The 27,934-nt window shown below is 42.6% G+C and overlaps 2 protein-coding genes across 9 annotated transcripts in view; one reads left to right on the top strand and one right to left on the bottom strand.

The window, feature by feature from the left end:
* Positions 1 to 12,029, bottom strand: part of arhgef12b (Rho guanine nucleotide exchange factor (GEF) 12b) — a 28,013-nt gene extending 15,984 nt beyond the window's left edge. For all 3 annotated transcript variants that reach the window (XM_069145909.1, XM_069145912.1, XM_069145911.1), the window contains exons 1-6: positions 11,277 to 12,029; positions 4,136 to 4,227; positions 2,334 to 2,432; positions 2,174 to 2,223; positions 1,238 to 1,295; positions 414 to 628 (exon numbers count right to left, since the gene is read on the bottom strand). In XM_069145909.1, the coding sequence (XP_069002010.1) occupies positions 414 to 628; positions 1,238 to 1,295; positions 2,174 to 2,223; positions 2,334 to 2,432; positions 4,136 to 4,227; positions 11,277 to 11,308 (546 nt within the window). In that variant the 5' untranslated portion in view covers positions 11,309 to 12,029. The remainder of the gene's footprint in view (positions 1 to 413; positions 629 to 1,237; positions 1,296 to 2,173; positions 2,224 to 2,333; positions 2,433 to 4,135; positions 4,228 to 11,276) is intronic.
* Positions 12,030 to 13,284: 1,255 nt separating this feature from the next.
* Positions 13,285 to 27,934, top strand: emsy (EMSY transcriptional repressor, BRCA2 interacting). Of its 6 annotated transcripts, none has more exons than XM_069145908.1 (20): positions 13,285 to 13,505; positions 14,569 to 14,677; positions 14,896 to 14,995; positions 15,131 to 15,205; positions 15,743 to 15,918; positions 16,005 to 16,160; positions 16,261 to 16,520; positions 16,657 to 16,897; positions 17,119 to 17,337; positions 17,620 to 17,769; positions 17,935 to 18,108; positions 18,200 to 18,336; positions 19,151 to 19,324; positions 21,293 to 21,551; positions 21,693 to 21,860; positions 23,518 to 23,676; positions 23,946 to 24,097; positions 24,447 to 25,082; positions 25,675 to 26,079; positions 26,924 to 27,934. In XM_069145908.1, the coding sequence occupies exons 2-20, from the start codon at positions 14,572 to 14,574 to the stop codon at positions 27,104 to 27,106; spliced, it is 3,930 nt and encodes a 1,309-aa protein (XP_069002009.1). In that variant the 5' UTR covers positions 13,285 to 13,505; positions 14,569 to 14,571; the 3' UTR covers positions 27,107 to 27,934. The 6 variants fall into 6 exon arrangements, with proteins under 6 accessions (XP_069002009.1, XP_069002008.1, XP_069002007.1 ...); XM_069145907.1 differs by having other exon boundaries at positions 23,500 to 23,676; XM_069145906.1 differs by having other exon boundaries at positions 18,176 to 18,336.

Genomic DNA, 27,934 nt, shown 5'->3' with positions numbered 1-27,934 from the left:
TGAACATTTAACAGTGAAATAATTTGGAGGATTGCAGCTGAAGAATAAAATCTGTCATTTTTATTAGCGCAAAAGCAAAACTCTGCTGCCTCGGGAGAATCAAAATATTCTAAACACATTTTTTACAGCGTATTTTTCCGTTTCACGGCTAAAAATATCTGCAATATCGTCAAAATGATTGTGCATTCGGAAGTGTATTTATAAACTGAACCCACTCTGTTTAATTGCATAAATTAATATCTCACACCTTTATGGAAACTCTTCTGATTTGATGATTATTTGCATGCAAAAAAAACAAAAAGCAGATATTGCGCATCTGTTTGTCACCTGTATTCTTTAATTCAGACTCGGTTTGAATTATATTTTCAACCTTCATGCTGCTTCAACATAAAGTATTTTCTCCTCTTTCTTACCCCATCAGACAGGGAGGACGTGTTGTGGTCCGGAGGGCTGCAGGGAGAAGAGCCGCACTGCTCCCCGCCTGACAGCGCAGGTGAGTGGGGCGCCGACAGAGAGGAGGGGGCGCCCACCTCCGCCCCTTCCTCCTTCCTTTCCTTCTCCTCCTCCAGGGGGATCTGAGGAAGCCCCGGAGGCCTCCCGAGCACCGTCAGCGCCACATAGGAACCGGCTGCCGGAGAGGAGTCATGGGAAAGGAATGAAGGGAGGAGAATGTAAAACAAAAAACTCATCAGAATCGGCTCAGAGAACACCATGTCAGACCATAATAATACTGTAAAACACTGTACATTTCTATTTAACTATTTCTATTATTATTATTTAATATTTCTCTAAAGTTTTTTTTTTTTTTTTTTGAGTTTCTATAGATTTATATTTTTAATCCTTGTTGAATTTAAAAAGGAGGACCAGAAAAGGTAGAATTCTCTTCATCCTAAAAACATTAAGGGTATTAAATGAACTATCATCAATTTTATTGCCGATAAAGTATATCATGATAAATGTCATGTCCTGTGGGAACTGAAAGCAGTTATTCCAACTACTTGTTGAAGTGTCAAAAGGAAAACTCCTCAACCCTCTGTAGAATTGAAATCTCAATATTTTGTTTTCCATGGAATAAACACGTTTAGTTGATTGACAGATGATTCAGCCAATCACAGTTAGCTCCTCCCTTCTGCCATAAAAGCTGTAAATGCCCACCACTGTAATGCTTGCTTTAACCTTACTACCACGTTACATTCTTAATTGACATGTAATACAACATACTGAAGTGTCTACTTACATTTGATCAACTTTACAACCTCTATGTGGTTTGAATGTGTCACTAAGGTCCCGTTAACCTGTCAGAAGACAAAAAAAAACAAAAGGTAAACAACATGTTTAAAAAATAAAGCTGGAAATATTCTTCTTTTTTTTTTCGGTCTTATTTGTGAACAAATATCTTTAAAAAAAAAAAAAAAAAAAACAGCACCTTCCCTCTCCTGCCTGAACCATCTGTTACTACTGAACATAAGTTGTTGTTTTTTTTAAATGAGTCACCGGTATATATTTTATTTTTACACACGGGTGAATTTGTTTGTTTTTCAGCAGCGTTGGTGAACTGGTGTGTTTACAGCAGCAGGACGGCGTGTTTGCGATCGGCTTAAATAAACTACGAACGGCTACGTTTGTAGTAACGAAGGAAACACGTGACGTCGGTGCAGCGATGCGGCTCAGCGACATGTTTACGACGGTTATATCTGAACAACAATGAAGCTCTGAGCTCGTTGGATCCGTCTATTGTTGGGTTTTTGTTTCCATGACATAAAACTCCGGCTGGATCTGTTCTGGCACTTTACTCTACATGTTAAGTAACATTTATAAAGTTATATATTATTATGCTGAGTCGTACACTTTATATGCTGCGGTTCTCAATCACTCCCTGCTTTTTACACAATACTGCACATTATTAATTTTTGATTCTTGTTCTTTGTTTTATGTTTTTAAAGTTTTAATTAAAGAAACACGTTCATTTTTTTGGGGTAAAATCATTAAAGCCAGCAGATAGTGTTGGCAGGAGATGCATTCAGTGCAAAATTCAAGTACGAGACAAGTAAGAGTCCTAAATGTGAGTGTACGAAGGGAAGCGCTTCATTTGGAGCCGGAGTTTTGATATCTGAATCGATATCGAGAGAGAAGAAGTCTAATAAACATTCAGAAAGATTAAAAGAGGTTAAACCTTAATGATTCTGTCTCCTGTCTGGACTCCAGCTCGCATGGCAGCTCCATCTACAACACAGAAGAGAGTCAGAGATGCTGCTTCTACAAGTGTGTGTGTGTGTGTGTGTGTGTGTGTGTGTGTGTGTGTGTGTGTGTGTGTGTGTGTGTGTGTATCTTACCTTCTTTGACCAGCTGCACAAACACCGGGTTGTCTCCACTTACTGTCAGCCCGAAGCCATTTTCATCTCTCTGGATTATCACACAGCGTTGGACCAGACCTGCCGTTAGCAACGCAACGCAACGCAACACAACACACACACACACACACACGCACACGCGCGCACACACACACACACACACACACACACACACACACACCTTTTATTACACTGTTGTTGTTAGTCTTATTTCTGTTGTTAATGTTGTTGTTGTTGTTGTTGTTTTTATGCCACGGCCGTGAACCATGATATCTCAAGAACACCTGGAGGGAATTTCTTCAAACTTGGCAAAGACATTCACTCGGTACCAACAAGGAACTGATAAAGATTCTGCGGGTCAAAGGTCAAGGTCAAGGAACATCTGAATGTAATTTATTCAAACTGAACTGATATGATTTTGTTGGTCAAAGGTCAAGGTCACCTCACATTTAGCCATACCCGTGAAGATGATATTTCAGTAAAGCCTGGAGGGAATTTCTTAAAATTTGTCACAACTGTTCACAATGCCTCAATGAACTGAAGAGGTTTTAGTTGTCAAAGATCAAAGGTCCTGTAAAGGTTTCGCAATCGACATAATGTCATTGTAAATTATGTCTCGTGTATAAATAAAGGTTGAATGATTGAATAAATGTGTTCTGTCCTTTAAATGCTGATTTAGTGACGCTTTTGAAAATATTTAGGATATATAAGGGCATAAAAACACCATGTGACCACGTGTCAATAGTTCCCATTTTAATCTATCAGTGAATCCATCAGGTGAGTCATTAACAGTCCTACAAACCGACTTCACCCACATCCTGAAATCTTTTAAGATCAAGAAAGCTTTCGTCCGCTGATGTTCTTCCTGCAGCCCTGGAGGAAGTTTAGCGATTTGTAATCTGCCTGTCTGCGTTTTCCTTTTTCCTTCTCACACTTCAAACGACTTATCTGAGAGAGCTGAGTGGATAATTGGTTGTCTTCTGGAGTCCATGAGGAGCCTCAGGACTGCAGGGTGAACAAAAGGGCAGCAGGGATTAATGTCAACCGAGCAACCCGGGCAACCACCTCAGCAACTTCTCTTCCGAGCGCTGCCGACACCTCTTGTGTAACAAGAGCTGCAACTAACAATTACTTTCTCAGTTAATCAATAAATTATTTTGTCTGTACAACATTGAAAATCACAGTCTACTAAGATGATACTATTAAAGTTGTTTTTTTTCTGACTGATGGTAAAAAAAAAAAAAAAAAAAAAAAAAAAAAATATATTTAATTGAAAGAAAAGCAGAAAAATGTCACACCGTTGCTTTAAAATTGACGATTAATTGAAACAATTAAACCTCGATTAAATCGATTAATAAATAAACTGCTTCAGCATTTGAATTTAATGTCTCACTGCTCTGTTACTGACTTTTTTGAAACAATGCAAATCAGCTGAATGCGAAGTGTTGCAAGTTGAGATCAAAAGCTGTTTTTTGTAATAAGCTACTACAAAAAGTACCGCTATAATATTTCAAATTAAATCTCACATCTTACAGCGAATAACAAGAAATACAGAAGAAGAAAAAGAAACCATGGATACGATGTCATAAAATGATCATAACTGACTGATATTTTCAGCTTATTATTATTTTTATTTATTTATTTTTTTAAACTCCAGATAGTTTTGGGAGGAAAATATTTCTTGCTCAGCATTTTACACAGTTTACAAAGTGAGAATTTAGCATCAACTTGAAGAAATAATCAACTTAAACCAAGAAGAAACCAGAAATAAAACTGTGTCTCACCTGTTGGATCAAACTCATGTTTGAGGGAGACGGAGGATTTCTCATTCTTTGGCTTCTTGTCCGTGGGGTCTTTGTTGAGGATGTTTGGGGTCCTACAGAGACGGGAATCAAACAAAACTTCAAACAGTGACGAGGACAGAAAGACATAAACTTGAATCACGTTGTGATGCAGGAGACCTAAAGCGAAATTTAAAGTTACTCGTCGATAAAAAAGATCAAATCTTCTGAATCTATTTTCCCTCGAGGCCGATGAAACAAAACAGTCATCTGTTTGTGATAGAAGAGAATAATAAAGATACTGCAGGTGATATCGTATTGTGTTTTTATCGTATGTGTATTTGTAATCTTTTCTTTTTGTGTGCTCATCTTTCCTACCCGTATTCTTTAAACTGCTGTGTCGACTAAATTTCCCCACTGCAGGATTTAATAAAGTGTTTTATCATGACCATTAAAAGTGGAACGACGAGTTTTTGATGTTTGATGTTGAATACATTGTCCTCCCTCCTCCTCTGTGTTCGTTGGACTGATTTAATCCGAGTCTCTCTCGGGGGAGGTGGACCTGAAGGTGGTAGTTCATGTATTAATAGCAGAGGCTCCCTCTCTTCGTCCCCCCTCCTCCAGCTCCTCCTCCTCCTCCTCCTCCTCGTTCCACAAGAGGGGGTTTTGTTTGTGCTGCCGTCTCTCCCTTGGACAATGGGGGCCCTGGGCTTTTTTAACAATGGCTCCCACGTCAGAGCCAACTTACTACACTGTGGCTGTGTGGGACAGATTCCCGGAAACAGAGACCGGGCTTTTTTGGCTCGGCGTCAGTTTCCTGAATGTGCGAGAAGGCTGGGAAAGAAAGCGAGGAGGGGGGACAGGGAAGGAGGAGGAGGAGGAGGAAGGAGGAAGGAGCTGTCTTTGAGGGAACACAGAAGACTTCAGGGCTTCAGCTACTTGTGGTGGCGAACGGAGGCGAATAAAGTCAAGAGAAACACGAATATTTTCCTTCAGGTCGAGCTCCTGGAAGGTGAAGCAGACTAAACACGCAGCAAAAGTTAACAGAGAAAAAGATAGGAAAGTTGGATGGGAGAGAGCGCCGCTGCCGTTTGGTGACCTCGAGATTCGAAGGCCCACTTAGTGAAACCTCCTCGCTGCAGTTGGAGGAGATTAGCAGCTGATAAAATACGGGGAGACGAAGGCGAACGGCATCCTGCTCAGTGGGTGGCAGCTAAAGTAAGAAAGAGTCAGATAAGAGGGAGGAACTCGGCGTCCAGCTCCAACATGAGAGGCGCTTTGGTTTAATTTAGCAGTTTAGCTGATACGATCAAGGTGGGTGACCTTTTGAACTTTGTGACACCTTAAAAACACAATTCATCGTTCTTCTGAGAGCGGAACGAGTTTCATCAGAATCTACTGAAGCAGCATAAAAAAAAGTACCTTCATATCTTTTTCAATGACAAAAAAAAAACTCTCACATCATATGTAACACAAGTTTTGACATTATTTAACCCTTAAGAGTCCCACTGATGCTGCATTTTTTAAACTTGTGATATTTCTATATTTAAATCCAGAGTCCATCCATTTTACGCCACATTTTCAATTAAGATTTTTTTTTATATATACTTTAACTTGATATTTTTGTATTTCTCCCCTTTACTCTCACTGATTTGGATTGGACAAAATAATAGAAACTCCCGTCAGCGTTGAACAATAGAGGGTGGATCAGAAAATCTCGGCGCCTCAAGTCGATGCGACGTATCTTCTGCAGAGGATTGTGGGTCAAAACAGCCGGAGTAGCATGGCGGCCTGCAGACTGGATGTAGTTGGACATCCTGGTACTTTTATATACATTTAACATACTGGGAACTGATTATTTTTCTGGCATAATAAATAGTACTGTAGTGTGGATACTGAAGAAAAAGAAGAAGAAGAAGAAGTAGAAGCAGAAAAGAAGTGCATTTTTATAATGAAGTATTATTTCCCGATTGTATACATACTCCGTGCAACAGTACATATTTTTAAAAGGTAGCTGCAGTACGTACTGAAAGTGAGAAGAAAAAGTATGTGATTCTGAACGCAGCTTTAGTGTCTGTGTTATTAATTCGAGGGTTAATAACGGTCTTTTAACAGTGAGGCAGCGACACTCATGTTGTTGAACTTGTTCTAAAACGTCTCCACTGCAAATCTAGCGAACGTGCTGCTGTATGTGCAATGTTACAGCCACTGAAGTTACAGCAGTCCTACGAGGCCTCTTAAAAACAGCAGATAGCAGGTACAGTCCGACACCTCCAGGATTTAAATTTGATGCATTGTTATGTTGCACTACACAGAGGGAACTTGAAAGTTTACTGGTACGCTGATGAAAGAAAATCATTGGATTATAATGTCTTGGTGTCACTCAGTTGCTGCTTAGACTCTCTTTGCTTGCTTACAGCACTGTTATCAAAGGAAGACAAAAAAAAACCAGAAGAAAAACATGCAACAATCTAGTTGGGCCTCAGATGCCAAAAATACCAGATGATTCCTCCGGGATGATAACAGAGAAGTCGGAGCTCCAGAGAGCTGCAGAACTGAAAGTCCAACGAGCCCGAAGCTAAAAGTCCAAATATAGCAGAGCTCACTATTTATTATGAAAACAGCAGGCTGAACTTTAGCTCATCGCTAACCTGGCTCTCTGGAACCGCAGTCCACTGATGCCCTTTTGTTCCTCTGAGCTTTTTTTTTTTCCTCCGTGTTTTCTCTTTCAAATCCACTTAGATTGAAGCTGAACACGTCAAATACGTACAGGCTTATTTCAAAGTTGATCTGGAAGTCACACAAACAGATCCAGACACCAGAAATCCACTCGCAGTTTTAACTTTGCTTTAAGAGGAAACAGTAAAACAGAGACTTCCATCATAAATCAACTTTTCCATCATCATTTAATTAATTTAAGAAAATATAAAGTCGTTTTGCTTTTTGATTCAGATTTTTGCAGATATCATTCTCTTGTTTGTTGACCTCTACATTTGGGAGCTTGTACAACTAATTAAAGAATATTAAAATAGCCGGATGAGAACTACAAAAAATGGATTTCACACCAAAGATAAAACGGTATTGATTCCCTTGTAGGAAAGCACAAAACCTTGTTTGGTTTTTGCAAGAATCTGCACGCAATCTAAGAAGAGAAGCTCCAAAAAACACATTATTTGACCACTTTTTCCTAAAAATAATTAACTTTTCAACTTCTATTTCCTGCAAGTCAATCCTTAACGAGGGATAATTGATTAGTTAAAGGTTAAAGCAAAATTTCTAAATTTTGTTTCCAACAAATCCCATTGAAGGACCAAAACCAGAAAATGTGTTCTCAGCTCTCAGCTACAAGCCCATTATTTATTAGTAAAAAAAAAAATTGATCATACATAATTTTATTTTTTGAAATGCTAAATAATTTCCTAAAATTGCTGGACAGTTTTAAAAAAAACTTTAATTAAACGGATAAAAAAAGTCTATTTGTCAGGGACTACTTTCAGAAGCTGACTGATACACATTTGGTTGCCGTGGTGATGCAGCATGTGGGATTATAACGTCAAAATAGGCAAGAAAAAGTTTGTCTCAAGGAAGAAACTCTTCACTCGAAGCGACAGCTGATATGTTTTAAAGCTTTTTGTTCAACGATGGGCGACGACAGCACAGAAGAATAATGTGTTTTTTTAGGCTTTCAGTACACAGACGATAATCATTAGTAGGATTAATTCACCAGACTTCTAAGTAAACAACATCTCCACTGGTTAATTATTTTAAAAAATCAATCACGTCATGGCTGCGCCGTTCATAAATCGCTGTGCATTTTTTTGATCTGACATCAGCTGACTCCGACCACAAACTTCCACATTCAATACAAGCCTGTGAACTACCAGCAACGATCTAAATCAAGGGGCTGAACGAGGGACACGAAGCATTATACAATCATCTACGTGACTGGAGAGTCGACGTGAACAAACACAAACTGAGCCACCCAACACAAAAATAAAGACTTGTTTCCAAGTGTTCTCAGACCTTTTTTAGTCTCATAAATCATGAGGACATTAATAACTTGACAACGTGTAATTTATCCCTCTGAAGCAGCGTTTAGTGGACGGATTTATCCCACAATGATGTGATCCAACACAGAACTTCACAACAATTCAAACAATTTAATTTAATTATTACTGTGAGTATCAACTCGAAACTCAAGCGTAAGGTTCTCTGACCTGTCGGCTCTGTGGTTTCTTGTGGATGAGTCATAATGAAGATTTGTTTGTTCTTTGGAAATAAATTCAGAAAATACACACATTTCATTCCGGTCACCACATCCACATCAAAAATGGATGTTTTCGGAGGCGTGTCCTCTGTGGCATGCCCAAATATGGCTCCACATTAGCGAGATGGTGACGGCCTTTTCAACTTGAGGCTTCAGAAGGAAACTGAAACTTTGAGCAATCGTGTCCAACACATCGACATGAGTTAAATTGAGTCGGTTCGATCGCCAGGATGTTGATTAATCGATTTATCGTGTTATGTTTACTTCTATAAAATGTTCTCAAGGTACTTCACATAGTGAGGACCAGATTTTGCGGTATCAACTGTACTGAACACACTCTGTCTGGCTGGTAGTCGTCCTGCACTGATGTGTCACCAGCGGCAGGGTCGTTCAGGAAGGGCTGGAGGCCTGATGGGCATTGTTTAGCAGTGATGTCACCACTTCCTGTCAGGGCTCGGGTGGGGGGTGGGAGGGGGCGGGGGGTGACAAAGAGCAGACGAGCCGGTCCACAACAGGCACACTCAGGTTAATTATACATCGTAGATTAAAATGTCGTCTATACACGTCTCTTGAGGTCGGAATCATAACTTACAATAAAGAAATGAATGAGTTTAGCCTATAGTGGAAACCTGACTGCACCACAGACCTGTCAATCAAACAAACACACTTTTTGAGGCTTATTTTCTAATGAATTATTTTGGATTATTTTCAGATGGACCTACAGAAAAACTAATCAGGAGAGACTTTAACTAAAAACACCATAATAACTCACGGGAAACATTTATTGACTTTGTATTTGATGAGATAAGTTGAATAACAGTCTATGGAGCTGGAGTCTTTTTTTTGGAGCCGACTCCTAGTGGCCGTCGGTGGTATTGCAGTTTAACTCATATCCACATTGGCCTCATTTTTCAGACCCAGAAGCTACATCCACTTTTACATACAGTCTGTGGAGTAACCGGTGTGTCTGAGGTTATTTCTTTTAACACCCCAGTGGATCTATTTTTAGAAATGTTTCAGAGTTCAAATAAAACCCTTTCTTTCCATTACATGCCTAAAATCTTGCTCCCGACCTGCAGTGGACCTCCAGGCGCTGTGTGCGCCCAACCGGACCTAAGCAGATGTTCTCCAGGAGGTTTTGGTGCTGTAAGGTGGACAGTGAAACATCACACATGTTCCTGCAGTCTACTTAGACTGAATTCTTCTCACTGAGAAACACTTGAACGACGTCCAAGATGTGACCTAACCACTGCTGGAGTCGGGCACAAACGTTGCCAGGCAACAACACCCCATTTTTGTGGCGAGGGGCTTCAGTAATAACCTTTGAAATCCTCAGATGCGCGTGTTGTTTGATCGGCCTGAGACAGTAACTCCAAATGAATCAGACACACGTGAGTCTGCAGATAAATTTACATAATTCCTGCAGTCTGTCGTCTCGTGGAGAGAAATGTGAATCCAGACTCCACACGTGTCGTGTGTGAAACCCATTTTAGTGCAGTGTTTCACATCCACAGTGAGTTAGAAAATTATCTCTATGTGGAACCTGCGATGGAAACACAGAGGAGGTGCTTTGTTGTAAAAAAGAAAAGAAAAGGAAAGAAAAATCAGGCGAATGGCTCGCTGCTTTCTGCCGGCTGAAGGTCAAAAAATCAAATGACTCTGTTTGACTTTCCAAGGCAGTCATGTGTGCCTTTATTTTGGCGTTTCCGCAGAGGAAACTCCTGATAACTGAAAGTAAAAATATGCAAGTGACTTAATGTCGGATGGAATCTGAGTCACAAAGTCAACCGTGAATGTTTCTATAACAACTCAGGTCAGACAGTCTTTACATAAATGACACAACTGCAATAAATGTTGCAGCTCCAACAAACTCCAGAGCTGCAGTATAAAGCTTCTTTATGGGAGCACGTGTTTATTTCCGATCAATAAAAAGTGAAGTTTCGTGACCATTTAATCAAATTTATGTTGACATTTACAGATTAATAGCTGATCCACTTTCCTAAAACAGTCAGAATAGGTCATGTGACTTTCAGTGAAATATTTGCAGGAAGCCACAGTCCACTGGCCCTTCATTGATGGTAATCTTTAGGAGTTTTCCTGTAAAATATGCCGCTGTGTCACTGATTAAATACTAAGGGACAACTTCTTCTCCAGTGGACGAACACATGCACCTCTGCATCCTGAACTGAAGGTCATAAATATAAACAAAATACAGGAAATAAGGAAACTTTTTAGGGGCCACAGATAAAGAAAAAGTTCTCCCAGGAAGATGCCCCCTGTTGGTTCAGCTGTGCCACACATACTCTCCTGCAAGCACTCCTGACACCTTTTACATTTTATAGAGGGAGACTTCTCACGAACTCCATTGAGAAACTCACAAATTTTAGCTTGCCCCGTATTTAGTAACTGGACTTATAAACTGTCAATTTAACAAAGAGGCTGCAGCGTTTTTCAAAGACGTATACTTAGTTCGGCGTGCAATTAGTAGATCAAACATCTTAAAATGCGCTAAAATTACACGTTTTCGTTACTTCCTCTAGCAGCCATCGTTCACCACAAGGCGGTGTGAAATGGGCTTTCTGTTTTAACCACTTTCAAAAACATGAATGTTTTCTGCAAACTGAGGGGGTTTTGGAAGAATAATTTTATTTCCGATTTAACCAGAAGACATAACAAACAGGAAAATCATATTATATTTCTTTGTGTTTGCCAAGTATGCTTTCCAGCAGGCAAGATTATCTTAAATTAGATGATTTTTGAATGGAGTCTGGAGTGATTCAGTAACTTCCTCCCATTCGGAAACGGATTCGAAAAAAACAGTTCGTGGTTGTATTTAAACAGCAAAATAAAGTCGAAAAAAAGGAGCATTTTTCCTACCTGTCAGTGAGAGTTGACTGTGTGCCACTCATTGGGCTTCCCTTTTGAGTTTCCGAGGACTTCACCCAAATAACATTGTCACAACAACGTCTGACTTTTTTTTTTCTCTCTTTAATTAGAGCAGCTTCTTTATTTGGTCTCTTCGGTGTCCGTTCATGTCCCCAAAAAACGTCGACGAGTCGTTACCATCCAGCATGGAGATTTAAAAATCCCGTGGTTCAAAAAAAAAAAGGAGTTTTTCTTTACTCTTTTAAATCCCAGCAAATAATAAACATATAATCATTACCAGCGACGATAATGTTGACTAAAGTCCATTAGATGTGAAGAAACGCCGTATTTTTTTCTGGGGTGTAAATGTGTTTCAGTAAGCAGCCGCTGTTTGCATCACAAGAGACATCTGGAAAACTTTTGGAAAACGGGCTGTAAAGTGTTTTGGGTTTTTTCCCCAACTTTCACATCCTCTTACTGCCTCCAAAGTGCAGGACGCGAAAGAAAAAAAAAAAACTTTTATTTTTCCCTGGGAAATACCACCATGATGACAGTCCAGCCTGTTCCTGATGTCCGGGACAGAATTACGTCAAACTTGGGCTGCTAAATCCAAAATGAACTTTATCCTCTTGTTTCCGCGACGCACCGTGTCCGCAGCGCCGATGTGCAAGCGTCGCAGTTTCTGTAGCATCCTGCAGAAGGATCTTCAGTTTAATGCTCCCTAATTCGTGCAAGCAGCCGTGATTGTTGCTCCACTGTGATGCAAATGGAAAAGGAAATGCTTTGTGCCCCCTCCCCGAAAAAAAAAGTTTGAAAAAAAAAAAAAAAAAAAAAAAACGAGGCGAAAAACCCACCTTCCATCAAGTTGCGTTCAGGGACTCCTCGTAATTGGCTAAACTCAGTCAGTTTAAAAGTGACTTTTAACTCACAATTATACATTTTTATGTGCAGCTGGGCATACACAGGCGTATTTATTGGATTATTCAAATATGCTTCTACCTAATGAATGCAATTAATACAAAAAATTGTGCAAATATCATGCAGGAAAGTCCAGCTTCCTCTTCATAAGAATATATTAATCAGAAAAGAAAATAAGAGTAAGCAACATAAGATAAGATGAATTACAATAAAGATAAAATAAAGGTGTGTCTACAAGATAAAATAGAACAAAATATTTAAAAAAAAATGAAAATACATCTACAGATGAGGTGTTTAGAGTTGCTCTCTTTCTGTGTTTTTTTGTGCGTCTTTTTCACATGAGACTTTATACCATACTAGTAATGGAAAGAAGCTTCGTACTTTTACAAAAGTACTCCACTTAAGTACTTCTTCAGATATTTGTACGCACTTATTTCACTATATTTATCTGAACTTATAATTAGAGCTTACCTTTCAGGTTAAGATTTTACACAACTTCATTCAATGTTATGCATTATTGCTTTCGGCTTGTGTCCCCTTAAAAAAAAAAAAGTAGATTTAGTCGCCCCAAAGAGCTATAATTTTCTAATATTAAAAAAACAAACAAACAACAACAACCGAAGAGTAGAGAATTATTATAAATATTTATAGCAATGCTTTGTTGTTTTTTCTGTCCTACCTTGTTAATCACCTGAAGACTCCTCAGACTTCCCTCTGTAATGATAATGTGAATTTGTGAGGGGGGGGGGGGGGGGTTTAAAGCATATTGATCATATTGATATCGTATTGATCGGACTATTTTTACTTTACTATTAAAGAAAAGGTTCTGAATACTTCCAGCATTGTCCCAGAATGACAGTTTGGCTGTAATGACGCAGCACAGGACAACATGTTGTCTTTGCATTGAAAAGTAGACAAAAAAAAAAAAAAAGATAATAACATAATATTAAACATTAGATTGTAGTGCTTCACAATTAACGCAGGCTGCATCGATTTATGTTTATTTAATTGAACGGGACAGTTTATAAGTGACCGCACGCCTGTAGGCGGCAGCACCGCGCCTGCAGCGAAGAAGAGGCCGCTCGTAATTCACCCACGAAGAAGAAAGCATCCATCCACAGGCTAACCGCTGCTTCTTAGCCGACAACGTAAACAACGGCGCATCTTTGTGAAGATTGGAGGTTTAGATCGCGTTTTCTCTGCCGTTTTTTTTGATGGAGAATTACTACATGATGTGGCGGATTATCTAAAAGCCCTACGATCAGACATGTTTGTGTGGATCTCGGATTTACGAAGGCCGTGAAGTCGCCCCGCTAACGGACGGTAAGATTTGGCTCGTCGCTGGCCAGCTGGAGCTGAAATCATCTACCGCAAAAGGTTGTTTTTCTGTTGTTTTCACGATTCCTAAATAATATTATTTCACCTTACTGATGCCAAACATTTTATAAAAGCACTGCACAAGATATCTTCTGCATCGCAGTGGATCGGGATGAAAGGCTACGAAGTACGTCCCGTTTTTCGTCGCACTGACGGAACCTGAACCAGAAAACACAACAATTAGATTTTTCTTTGCTCGGACTCAAATCTCCGAAACATGTCGGAACAACAGTGACGCATTTTTTAATTGTTAGATGGTTTTACTACTTTCGGCTTATAAATGGGCTCTGGGCAGTATTTGGATTCATCAAAATCTCGTGTTTTGGGTCCAGTTGGCCTGGTCGTCCTGCAATGTTTGGTAACCAATAAGAGGCCCGGGGGGGAGGCGGTGCCACTCAACGTAGTCAACAACAGACTTCAGGGAAATATAACGGAGGGCTTGTCAGGCAGTACATAAAGGGTCATGTCCTGGTTTCTTAAATAGTTTTGACTTTATAATGGAGGTTTGGTCTTTTATCTTTATTCATCGGTTTCAACATTTCAGATGTTATCTCAAGTCTTTTTTTTTTCAATTAAATTTGGCCTTACTTTAGCAAACATCACAATCTTGTTTTTTTATTGACATTTTTTTTACACGTGTTTTTTTGGAAATAGGATTGTCTGTCAAAGATTCCCTATTTAGTAGATGATTTAAAACGTCAGTCAGACAGTTTCTGTAAAGTGAAAAGACAATTATTTAGTTTAGTATTTGGAGGAAACATCAGCATATAATTACCATATTACAATTTATATAGCAGTATATTAATCTGTAAAGAAACATCACAAATTGGGACATGTTTATTTTCCCTGGCAAAAAGTAGACGCATTTAATAAATGTCCACTTTTCTAACATTGTAGACCTCATGACATCTTACATGATCAGTTTGACATTTTGGGTAAAGGTAAAGTGTTTTTGTTTTAGGAAATGTGGTCTTGACTTGCATTAATTACCTTCTACGTCCCCACTCAGCCCATGATTCAGCTGGAGAAACCAGTGCTGGCTGGTACCATGCCGGTGGTATGGCCCACCATCCTGGACCTGGGCAGGGATGAGTGCAAAAGAATTCTCCGTAAACTGGGTGAGGTCAAAGAATTAAACAAATTTAAAAAATCAATAATGAAACATCTAAGAGGACATTTTTTTTTAAACATTTACAGGGTTTTTCATGCTTAAATTGATATAAATATCCTCTGATTTGAAGTTTCGTGTGGATCAGCTGTAAGATAATCACGTGTTTAAAAGGTGTTGGTACTGTTACTGCTTGCCTGGTGTTTGATGTGTGTTTGCGTCCCTCAGAGCTGGAGGCGTACGCTGGGGTCATCAGCGCCCTGCGAGCCCAAGGAGACCTGACCAAGGACAAGAAGGACCTGCTGGGAGAACTCACCAAAATCCTGGGGTGACTTTCTTTTTTTTCCCTACTTATTCTAAATCTTGTTTGATTGACAAAAAACTATTTATTTAATATATTGCACACAACATTTGCTTGATTTTAAAATGCGACTTTTCTTTTTACCACCCGCGTCCCTCCCAGTATCTCGACAGAGCGGCATCGTGCAGAAGTCCGCAGGGCTGTCAACGATGAACGCCTCACCACCATCGCGTATCAGTAAGTGTGTGACTGTGTTTCATAGACGACGAATCAATAACACATGGTGCATAATATACATATAAACAGAGTTAATGCTGTTATTATTGTCACAGAACCATCAGAGAAACAAAGTCAGGAACCACAGTTGATGTCCAAACTAAAATTTCTCAACAACTTTGTATTTAACAGGCATGGATTTTTTTATATTTTTTTTTTAAAAGACCTTCTTAACGACACTTTTCCTCGAGCACCATCATCGGGTTGAAATGTCAATTCAGTACTTTGGTTAATAAACTAATGTCCTTCCCATCAGCCTCAGCTGTAGTTTGCATTTAATGCAAATTAGCTCATGTCAGCATGCTCACACACCAAATGATGAACATTGGTAAACTTTACACCCGCTAAACATCAGCCGACGGCGCTGCTCTCTCTTCAGACTAATCAGGTCCTACCAGATGTAGAGTTGTTCCCCAGATGTGCAACTCTTTAAAAAGGGAATTGTTGTTTTAGAACCACAGGCTTGAAGCACTCAGTGGTGTTTCACATCTGTTTCAGCATGTCAGGGCCCAACAGCTCGTCTGAGTGGTCCATCGAAGGACGCCGGCTCGTTCCTTTGATGCCGAGGCTCGTCCCCCAGACGGCCTTCACAGTCACTGCTAACGCTGTAGCCAGCGCCACAGCCAATCAGAACGCCTCCCTCCTGTTGCCAGCTGAAACAGGAAACAAAGAAGGTAGGCCGGAAATTATTATTTATTATTTTTATTTTTTTAACTCTCTGGACATTGAATGACGTGTTTCTCTTCCTCTCCCTGTGCAGTGGTCGTATGTTACTCCTACACAAGCACCACCTGTACCTCCACCAGCGCCACGGCGACCAGCGGCCCCATAGGAGCAGCGGTGAAATCTCCCCGACCGCCCAGCCCTTCGTCCAACGTGGTGGTGCTGCCCAGCGGGAGCACCGTCTATGTGAAAAGTGAGCAACATCAAAGCGGCATGATTTTTTTTTTAATAAAATAAAAAGTTGCAGCGATCTCGGTCTTATTCTACTTCCTGCCCTCCGTTTCCTTCGCCAGGCGTCAGCTGTTCCGATGAAGACGAGAAGCCTCGCAAGCGAAGGCGCACCAACTCCTCCAGCTCGTCGCCGGTGATGCTGAAGGAGGTTTCCAAGGTGTCGCCGCAGGTGTCCAAGAGCATCACGGTGCCCGTGAGCGGCAGCCCCAAGATGAGCAACATCATGCAGAGCATCGCCAACTCGCTGCCGCCCCACCTGTCCCCCGTCAAGATCACCTTCACCAAGCCCACCATCCAGACGACCAACACCACCACGCAGAAGGTAACTGGCACGCCTTCATCCTTATCTTTTCTCCGAGTGTGTGTCACTACTTGTGACTTTAAATCTCCTTCTTCTTCTTCTTCTCCTTCTTCTTCTTCTTCTTCTCCTCCTCCTCCTCCTCCTCCTCCTTCTTCAGGTCATCATTGTGACGACTTCTCCGAGCTCCAACTTCGTGCCCAACATCCTGTCCAAGTCTCACGCCCACAACAACGCGGCCTTGTCCAAGCTCGTCTCCACCTCCATGCTGACCGCGCCTTCCCAGAAACAGACGGTGGTGTTCCCGGCCAGCGTCAGCCCTTCCTCCATCGCCAACACCGTCGCCGTGACGACGGTGGTCTCCTCCACGCCGTCGGTGGTCATGTCGACCGCCGCATCGTGTAGGTCCTTCCTCTGCAGCAAACGCACACGTTAAACTCTCATCAGCAGTATGTTACGCAAATTGATTTTCAAAATAAAAGCAGCATTGATGTTTCTGTCCACTTGGGGGCAGCAGAGAACGGCTACAAACACCAACATCACCTTTTAGATAATGATAGAACCAGATCAGCAGCTTGATCTGCTCTGCTTTAAGTCTCCCCGTCATTCTTCTCTGTCGCAGGCGGAGCTTCAGCTGGCGTGAAGGTCGCCACCGCCCGCCTTCCTTCACCGAAGACCATGGTGGGCTCCCCGGGTCAGATCCTGGCCCAGTTCCCCAAACAGCAGTCACCCAAACAGATGCAGCAGAGCTCGCCTCTGGGAGCCGCCAGCATCTGTCAGACCCAGACCACCAGCACGTCCCCGGGGTGCAAACCCACCATCCAGATCAAACAAGAGTCCGGTAAGCTTGGCCTTCCCTTTGTTTTGTTGTGCCTTCCTTACCTCCCTCCCTCCCTCCTTACCTCCCTTCTTACCTCCCTTACGCTCCTCATCATCTTTTTGTCTCCGCAATTTCCCTTTCAGCCTTTTTTTGCTTCTTTGATTTCTTTCTTTCCCTAGTTTTTTTTGTCTTTGTATCTTCAGAATAATAAGAACTTGCAGAATAAAAACTTGATATTAATGTGCTGCAGTGTGTGTGTGAGTGTGTTTTGGTGCTCAGTAAATGTATTGTGTGTGTGTGCAGGAGTGAAGATCATCACTCAGCAGATGCAGCCCAGCAAAATCCTCCCCAAGCCTTCATCAGTGGCTCTATCCAGCAGCAGCTCCTCCCCCATCATGGTCGTCAGTAGCAACGGAGCCATCATGACCACCAAGCTGGTCACTCAGCCCACAGGTTGGGCCTCCAAAACTATTACTTAACCTCCTGAAAATATATCATCATCAGCACTTAATATGACTGTGATGAAGTCTGATTATTGATCACTCAGTACATAAACAAGACTAAAGCTCTGACGTTTGTTGCTAATCAATAAAGTAAGTACTATATTAATGTGTGCAGCCTCTCAGGCCACCTACACACGACCCACTGTTAGTCCCAACATCGGCGCCAGGATATCAGCCTCCGCTGGCGGGACCACCTACGTCAAGACCACCAGCGGCAGCATCATCACCGTGGTGCCCAAGTCTCTGGCCACTCTGGGTGGGAAGATCATCAGCAGCAACATCGTGTCCGGTGAGTCCCCGAAATCCTGCTGCAGGTCCATTTTTTACAGTGCAGATTTTGATCATTTATTGTTTAGAGTATCGTCTTTCCTCCGCTGCAGGCACCACGACTAAGATCACCACCATCCCCATGACGTCCAAACCGAACGTCATCGTGGTGCAGAAAACGACAGGCAAAGGGGCGACCATCCAGGGACTGCCCGGCAAGAACGTGGTCACCACGCTGTTAAACGCAGGGGTCAGTGTTTGAAGCTTTTCTCTAAGGGAATAGTCAAGTTTCTTGCCGAGAGTCAGAAGAGAAGGTTTGTGTCTATAAACAGAAGTTGGAGGCGCAATTAGCTTAGCTTTGTAGGAAACAGGAAACGGGTCAACGTTAAAAAATCAGGCTCGCGGCGCCCAGTCACGTCTTGCCTGTTTAACCCATACACAAACGGAAAGGGGAAATTGATAATTAAATGCTGTAATTTGTGACTTCCTGTTGTGTCGGCTGGACATTTACATTCCAGTTCATGTTCAAAATATTCAGCCCTTCGTATACAAGCATATCTTTCACACTGTATTCTACATCTTTACCTTTTTTAGGCTCTTTTTTTTTCCAGTAAATTCCCTAATATATTCAGGCTTTGTGCTAAAATAAGCTGATTGGCTTTTTGCTGTGTCTCAATATTTAATGAGCAGACATTGAATATGTCATGGTATTGCTCTTCTCCCCTGTCATTTCACTGCCAATTACTAATCATTTAATAATTGAAGACGCTCCTTTCAAAGGTGGTAGAAACGGCATATGTTGCTATAGTGCATTTTTGGATTCTACCACTGGGGGGGCGACAGTGTTATAAAGTTTTTCAAATTGTAATTTAAAGGAACTACATTCAAGTGCCTAAGATGTGTTAAGTTTGGTAGTGTGATTAATTTGTTTTCTACTTCAGGTGTCCCTTATTTTAAAATGTGCATATTTAGAGAGAACTTGCTCTTGCTGCGTCATACTGTTTTCTATGAATTACATCTTAATGGTAATGTTGTTGTTGTTTTTTTTTTTTATGACTAAAAAGGGTGAGAAGAGCCTGCAGGCCGTTCAGGGCACCAAGCCGGCAATCATCACCGCCTCCAGGCCCATTACCAAGATGATCGTCACCCAGCCCAAAGGCATGAGCGCCGGGTCCCAGTCCACCGCTACCAAGATCATCCCGACCAAGATCGTTTACGGCCAGCAGGGCAAGACGCAGGTCGGACATGTCTTCTTCTGAAAATGTTGTAAATATCATCATGTGTACTATTCTGGTTAACCGCAGGTGGTTGAGGTCATCACATGACTGTTCACAAACGCATGGATATTCATATGACCCGTAACCACAGGGGTTACATTACGTAACTACAGGAGTTTTAACTGAGGAAGAAAACAGGATTAAGAAAAGGCCTCTTCCTCTGAGAAAGGGAAACAAAATTGCCCATTGTTGTCTTCTGAGGAAGAGGATAGCAGGTCGTAGATATTATGACAATTGTAAGCCGGTGGATGGTTTCCAGAGAAGTGAGAGCTGTTAATTAAAACCTACTACAGAAGAGAGAAATCCCCTGTTCTATAGGTTTATAAACTTTAACCTGTCGCTCCACCTCCTCCATTTATTTCCCCGTTCAGGGACAGAAATGAGTCTCTAACTTGTAACAGTCTGCTGCAGGCTGTTTTCTGTCTGTTGCATCAAACATCTGTAGACTATGATGCAACATGTGTCTGACCAGTGTTACAGTCCTAGCCAGTGTCTATACTCATTTGTGTACGTAATCAGCCTCCACTGTAGGTGTTTTTCAGTTCCTGCGGGGATTTTTTTTTTTTTTTTTTTTAATGTCCGTTTTTTTTTAAGAACTTTACAAGATAAAATTTATTCCGCAGAAATTCTTTTATCTCTGAAAAATGCCACAACGGCGGATTTGAAAGTATGTCTGGTGATTTAATAAGAAAACACCCACTAGCAGGTGAAGGTCAGACTAAATACCCCAAATATTCCCCTTTTAAATATTTATTTCGAAATATGTTGAGGGGAATTTAATCTAATTCAAGACACGTATGTTTGAATATATAATGACGGGGTAAATTCCATCATGCTGGTTTTTCCAGGTGTTATTTTGCCGTTATGGTTGACCTGAAGCAGCGAGGGATGACTGACAAAAGGATGTCTATCATTCAAAGAGTATTTTCGTTTTCGTCATAACAGAAAGAAATATTGTTTAAATCCAAAAATAACCTGCCGATTTCTTCAGCTCACAAACAGTATGTCACGCTTTCAATATCAAACTCCGGTCTAAATTTAGCCTGAAGTTTCTGTTTTCACCCGTCGAGGGGAAATTGAGGTCAGTGAATTAACCTATATACACACATCTGAAAAATCTAAAAAAAAAAAATTTAAAGTTTAAAAACAAACTGCGTATAAAGACTTTCCAGTGACGAAAGTGGCACCAAGTTACCAAACTGCTTGTTTCCAGTCTCCGTAATATTAAAACTGTTTTTCACATATTCTTGATTCAGAACTATGTCTACAAATTAATCACCTCCTTACTGAACATGCAGCAAAGCAGATGGAAATATGACTGAGTTACTGTCAACATTCAGAAATAAGAAATTTGTAGAGCAGCATATTTTATGCAATAACAGATAAGAGCTCACCTCCCACCAACTTGGCTCAAGTCAAATCAAATCATCTTATTTCTGTATCACAAAGCAGCTTTACAGTCTCAAATTCAACAAGAACTCCCGAAAAATACCTTTTTAATGGGAAAAAAAATGATGAACTGCAAGAATCCCTCCTTCAGGACGGCCAGAAACGGGATTTACAGACACTCGACAATCACTTTTAAAATGGGTGTAAATATGTCAGCAAGTGAACAAAGAAGTCCAACAGATAACTTAAGAGGTAAAGAACCAAATAGCATTTGACAAAACTGTAAGTGGCGGTAATACGAACCCAAACGATAACAAAACCTCAAAAAAAAGAAACTGTAAAGTTGTCTTCAGACTTTGGATAAGAAGTTTCTCTGTACGTTCAATTCCAACATTTCCCTTCATCGTCCAGTGAAGAACGACTATAAACGCTTTCAAGTATGATCTCACTGATGAAGCGTCACACGTCACTAGAACAAGGCTGGAAAACACAAGTTTTTTTTTTGATGCCACCGTGTGTTTCCTTTTGTTTTCCTCTCAGGTTCTCATCAAGCCTAAGCCGGTCTTCCAGACGGCGCTGGTGAACGAACAGACCCGACAGCTGGTCACCGAGACGCTGCAGCAGGTGACCCGCTCTGTGGAGCTGAGTCAGGGTCCGACGTCGGGTCCGACGTTGGGTCAGACGTCGGGCCAGGACGGGCCCGTGAAGGACGACGCTGCCGCCGCCGCCGCCGCCGCCACCCTCGCTGAGGCCGCAGCTCGCAGCTCAGCCGGCGAGGCCTCCCACGGCAACACCCAAGGTACGCTTCACTTCAGTTTCCCCACAGAGGAAGGGACACGATGCTGCGAGCGTGTCGTTGCCTTGGAAACTGTGAAAAGTGAACCCGATATGTATGTTTGTGAGGCTTCTTCAAAAATAACGGTCTGTCCGTCCCCCTCAGAACCGCAGCCTGTAGTGCACGTGGTGTCCTCCAGAGAGCAGGATTGGACCGAGCAGGAAGTCGCCGTGGAGTCGAGCCCCACCATCATCTACCAGGAGGTGTCGGGAGGGGAATCCCAGTCCGCCACTTCCACCATCAAAGCCCTGCTGGAGCTCCAGCAGACGACAGGTGAGGGCTTTATGTCGGTGAACTACAAAGGGGGAGGTGGGTGAGGGTGGGTGAGGGTGGGGAGGTGGGTGGGGCTGCAGCAGTGTCGACAGCTAACAAGAAACGAATGCATCCAAAGAACGGTTGGAAAATTGTTTCATCCAAAACCATCCACCAAAACAAAATCTTTCCAGGACAGAAATTATTTTTCGCTCGAGGCTTTTTTTTTTCTTTGACAATAAGCTCATTGGATTACAAACCTGTGGAACAGGGTTTTTGTTTTTTTTACACTTGAACAAAGTGACAACATAAGAACCGCGTCACAAAAGACACATTTATCAACTCCTGACTGTGAATTCCCAGAAGAGCTCATTGTCAGTTAAAGCATGAAACATGAGCCACTTCTGAATGGAGGCGATGCAGAGTTGTTGTCTCCACAGCTTTCATCTGAAGTCAGGCTCGTATTAAAGACAGATGTTGATTAATTTCTCTTGTTTTATAACTTTACCAGCATATTTTAGTGTGAAGATCACCTGTTTTCTGGTCTGCGACTTCTGTATTTTGAAACTTCCTCCATGTTCACCGGTTGCCGTGATAAATTCAGTATTCTGTACATTTCCACAGCCAACATCATACTCATTACTCTGCTGCTCATTTTTTTTTTATTTTTTTTTTTTTTATCAGAGATGTTGTTCTCACTGATATATATTACTTACTACCTATTATATTACCTTTCAGGTACCATCAGTGAAACTCAACACTTCCTGCGCAGATGTTTCAAATTAAAAGCTTTCCAGCAGCTCATAATCCCTTCACTTCCCCAGAGGACCTTTTTTTATTTTCTTGATGCACTGTGAACTTGTAAACAAACTAAAGTTATCTTCACTTTCAGTGTTGCTCACTGAAATGCATTACATGTATGTGACGAGGTCAACAAATAACACATTTACCTCAACATAAAACATTCAGGAAGTCGAGGGATACATTTTGAAACCTGTATTTTTACGATCAATCAATCACATATTTTTGAAAGGATTCGTCATAGCTGGCATCCGGGTCAACCACACCGCACTAAAACTAAAGTTTCTCTCCCTAGTTCACTCTGAGAAGTATCCTAAATGAAAAAAAAAATCTTAGATCTAACGAGGGGTTAAATTAAGTCATATTTAGACAAAAGTGCGGACAGCTTCTTGGCATGTTTTTTTTAACTTTCCTTATCCGTTTGTTTAGTTGCGCGAGTTAATTTTAAAGTGTATTCTACACTGGTGGGGATTTAGCAAATCGACATTTGTGTATATAATGTTTGGTTCTGATTAGGATGTTGCTAACAAGAAATTGGATGTCAATAAACTGCAATACCGCCGAGGGCCACTAGGGGTTGGCTCCCGAAAGGCTCCGACGCCATAGACTCCCATTCAACTTCTAAACCAAATAACTTACTGTAACTTGGGAAAATAAAGGAACATTATTCAAGTACATTTTCTCAACATTAAAGAGAGCACACAGACTACACTTTCAACACACATTTTTTTTTTCATTGACTGCAAAACGGTTATCCGTTAAATACATACAGCAAGTTAGAATTCATTTAATTTATGAGTATGAGTTGTTCAAATGTGAGAAAGTAACGACTCAAATGGTAAATGATGCTGAATTTCAGCATTGTTCTTCCCGACAGTGAGGGAGAAGGGCGAGGCCAAGCTGAGGCAGCACACCATCGACCTCAGCCAGATGGCGGTGCCCATCCAACTGGCCCAGGAGAAGAAGCCCGGCCCGGAGTCCCCCAGACCGTCCACCTCGGAGGCTGAGCCCAGCACCGAGTACGCCACAGCAGCAGGTACTCCCTCCTCCGGTCGGCTTCACGTACCACGGGACACACACGACCGTGCGCTTCCTCTTTCTGCTGCCAGCTGACGAGCTCAGTGGAACAAACTAAACTTCAGACTAATCAGGCACACGGTGAAAAACACTTCTCTCTTTCTGTTACCTTTTAAACAGAGGAAAAGCTGTGTGTGTGGAAAACCCTGTCCTATTTTTACCTCCATCAGCTGACAGCATGACTGTGATTCCCCCCCCCCCCCACCCTTCCCCCTTCCCCCCGGGCAGGTAAAGCCAGCAGAGTGGGCGTGTCCTCGGCGGGTGACGACGCGGCCATGTCCTCCAGTCAGCAGCTGGGGAAGCTTTACAAAAGCAGCGGCCAGGTTACCGTGGTAACCAAACCGGTCGTCATCTCCTCTGCTGCCGCAGCGTCACATGCGGTGAGAGCAGGACTTTGGCCTCGAGCACACGCTAAAGTGGCTGACGTTTTGGTTTGCGTGTTTTTCCAGTGTTGTAAAAAGCTGCAATCGGGCACATTAACCAATAAATAAAAAAAATAAAAAAACAGACAGTGTACGTAGAGTATACATGAGATCTAATGCAGATATACTTTTTCTGAGTACTTATGAATAATTTTTAAGCTTAAAGGGCCATTTTCAACCAAAACAAAAGTCTCAAACTAGATAAATGAACAATACAATATTTTCTCACCTACCTCCGGTGGTCTGAGAAGTCTCTCTTGGCTCCGTGTGGGTGAGTTCTTCAGTCGTCTTCTTCGTTGTCTTTCAGCCCTCCGACAGCCACAATAAAAGTGAGACCGTCTTGGAGGTGGGCGAGCTGGAGGGCGACACCTTGGACCCCCAGACCGGTTTGTTCTACCGCTCCAGCCAACCGGCGTCGGATCCCGTAAAGCAAACCGTCCACTCCGCAGGCGCTCAGCCGGCACCTTTGAGCCAGGCCGAGGCCGAGCCGAGCCGGCACACCTCCACCTCCACCCAGCAGCAGCAACTTCAGCAGCAGCAACTTCAGCAGCTGCAGCAGCAGCAGCAGCAGCCGCCACCACCACCACCACCGCCGCCTCAGCTGCACGGCAAACCTCAGATCGGCCAGCCTTCCTCTTCCTCCTCCGCCTTCTCCGTCACTCCTCCTCTGGCTAAGAAGATCCCCAAACTACGAGAGCAGATCCAGCCCAAACCGCAGGCCCCGACCCAGAGCCCCAAAGACCGGCCGCCGGCCGTACCGACCCAGGCGGGGGCGAAGGTCACGGCCCCGGCCACGCCGACCAAGCCGCTGCTGACGCCGCAGCTCCCGAAGCTCCAGCAAGCCCCGACGTCCCACCACAGGCCGCTGCACACGCCCATGTCCCACCCGCCTCCGCTGCAGGCGCACCACCCGGTCACCACCGAGAAGACGGCCTCCAGCCAGGTGAGTGTTTTTTTTAACGAGTCATCTGACGCAACCAGTGTTGCAGCGCTGGGGTTTCCCTTACCTCGCTCCCAAATACAATAGAGCATCGTCATGTTTACTTGTATCGGCAACAGACCGATAAGCAACAGGAAATGAATTTGTGATTTTTATCAGCGCTTGCCTGCAGCTGCTGCTTTGATCTATTATCTCTCACGGTGACTGAATTATGACGGAAAATAACAAGGCAGCCTAATATATGGAGTTAATTTGTTATAGAAATGATCACCTGTTGTAATGTTACTTTGGGGCCTTTCGAATTAATCGCAGTAAAAGCAGAATTTAAAGTCAAACTGAAATAAAACCGCAGCATAAATAGTCTATAAATCACTTTTAGATTAAATATTTTTGGCGTCATGATTGAATGAGATGTCACAATGTCCTCGGTTGCATCACATTAAGGAGCCTGCAGACGTGATTGTCATTTCAGTCTGTTCGATTCCTTTCATGCTTGCCAACAACCTGCTGTCTGCTTTTCTCACAACGAGCACGTCTGATGTTTTCCTCTTAACAGCTTCATTCGTGTTTTTCTTTTAAAACATCCTCACCGCAGCTGCCAATCATCACGCAGAGCGCCACCGTCACCAAGATCACCTTCGGCGGCCCCCACCACCCGTCGCCGGTCTTCAGCAGCGGCGAGGCCGCCGCCAAGCTCGTCCCGGAGTCCAGCTCGGGGCCGTCGGGCGAGAAGCCGTCGGTGTCGGACATCCTGAAGATCTCCATGATGGAGGCGGAGATCGACCCGAGCACGGAGCCCATGGTGGTGGACTCCTCCAGCGACTGCGGCCCTCTGGGGAAAGCCCTGGAGGTGCAGGCCGTGTCGGGCACGCTGGACTCGGGCCAGTTCATCAGCAGCTCCGGGGCGGCGATGCATCACTCCCACGCGAAGCCGCAGCAGTTCGGCTGCATGCCGGGCCTCGCGGCGCAGAGGAGGAAAGAGGACCTGGAAGTCATCGAGGTGGGTTTTTATTACAAAATCATGGAGGTCATAAATCACACAGCCGGAGGTCCGTCAGCGTGCATTGAAATGATTGTTTCCAAAATAAAAGCATGACATATTTCTGGAAAGTTTAAAATAATCAACGCTAATATTTTATAAACTGTCACATTGAATCCTCCCAGTTTTATGAAACATTTCATTTTCAGCCCAAACTAAAAACGGATTATTCGTCACCACTATTTTAAACACTGTCCAACTTCATTAGGCCAAATGTGCAGCTGTAAAAGCAGTTTAATGAAGACATGACGTCATGCTTTAACCTGTTTTTTTTTTAATCCAATCATCACCAGAGCACACATTTTAAAAGAAATGCTCACAACAGGTGTTCTATTTAAATCAGTTTCTCCTTGCAGCCAACGATTTCCCTTGCAAATAATTCGCAAATTAAGCATCTGTTCCTGTGTTTGTATGTCTGAAGTCATTCAAATTTAGCTTTACCTCCTTTTGTTTCCTACCTGCGAAAAATACAATCTTGAATATATGTTTTGTTACCTTTTGGCTGAAATTTTTTTTTCTGTAAAACTGAAAATGCATCTCAGCTGAAAAGTATCAAAAATGATTTCTTAAAGCGTCACCACCTGTTAAAACACAGTGAAGGAGCTTATACAGTCTCAAACACCAGCAATTAGACAGATCCCCCGACCCAAAGAGGAGGGGGGAAAAAAAGGAGATTTAACTCCTGCAGTATTTTATGTTTAACAAAATCCTAATATCAGAGCTTCTAATCATTACTGACCTTATGTACATGGAGATACATTTTGTTGTGACTCCTATCGTCACGTGTCCGCCTCCTCCCGCGCAGGTGATCCCTCAGTTCTCCATCCTGCCGGACTCCAGCCAGTCCAACGTGGTGGTGGAGCCCAGCGGCTTCCTGGAGATCACCAACTACACCAGCCAGCAGCTGGAGGAGGACAGCCCCATGGAGCAGGAGGTGGACAGTAGCAACGACGAGGCCGCGGCGGCCAGCCCGCCCGACCGGCCGTAGTCCCTCCGGACTCGGACACGCTGTCGGGAAAGAGGAACATTTTCCCGTTTTAAACAAGCAGACTGATGGTTCGGTCGAAGCCTCACAAAACAAAGACTTAACGCTTGTTTTGGGGGGTTTTTTGTGTGTAAAATATGAGTTTGTTAGTTTTTTTTTTTTTCTCTCCCCACCGCTAAGGGCACATGTGGTTTTTATTGCCAAAATGTGGGAGCGAGCTGAAAGGATTAGTTTTTAGTCCAGGCCGGTTGGCAAGCAGCCTTTCCAAACATACAGCGCTCCAGTATGTCATCGTCGTTACTTACAAGACATTTACACAATCTGGAAATTGGATATTTGGGATTATTTGGGGCCACCGTACGTCATTTCAGAAACGCACAGCTGGGTCAGACCTCTGGATCTCCCCTCCCGGTGACCCCCTCCCCCGATAGCAGACGAGCTTTGTCACCGGTTGTAACAGTAAAACCTCCGACACTTTTGGGATTTAGGTTTTCAGAGGAGAGCGAGCGAAGCCGGAGCAGATTGAGTTTTCTGTGTGGAACATAAAGCAGAACCTGGAAAAAGAGTCCCGGAGGACAGATGGAGCCCAACGCACCGCGTCTGTCACAGCTCAGTCGAACTGTAATGTAAACTAAGAACAAGAAAATGTACCTCTTTTTTTTTTTAATGTAAGATATATTCTTGAGTTCAACAAGTTGCAGTGAGAATTTCAATATTTCTTTTGGCATAGCGTGTTTAAAACTGCATTTCTTTTTTCTACCTTTTCGAACTAGATGACTAGTTGAGAAAAAAAAAAGAATCTAATCTGCACAATAAACCATCTGAGTAGAA

Source organism: Embiotoca jacksoni, unplaced genomic scaffold, assembly GCF_022577435.1.
Source record: "Embiotoca jacksoni isolate LCO1_2020_lvr unplaced genomic scaffold, fEmbJac1.0.p SCAF_13, whole genome shotgun sequence".
Classification (NCBI taxonomy): Eukaryota; Metazoa; Chordata; class Actinopteri; family Embiotocidae; genus Embiotoca; species Embiotoca jacksoni.
This window is presented reverse-complemented; position numbering and strand designations above follow the sequence as displayed.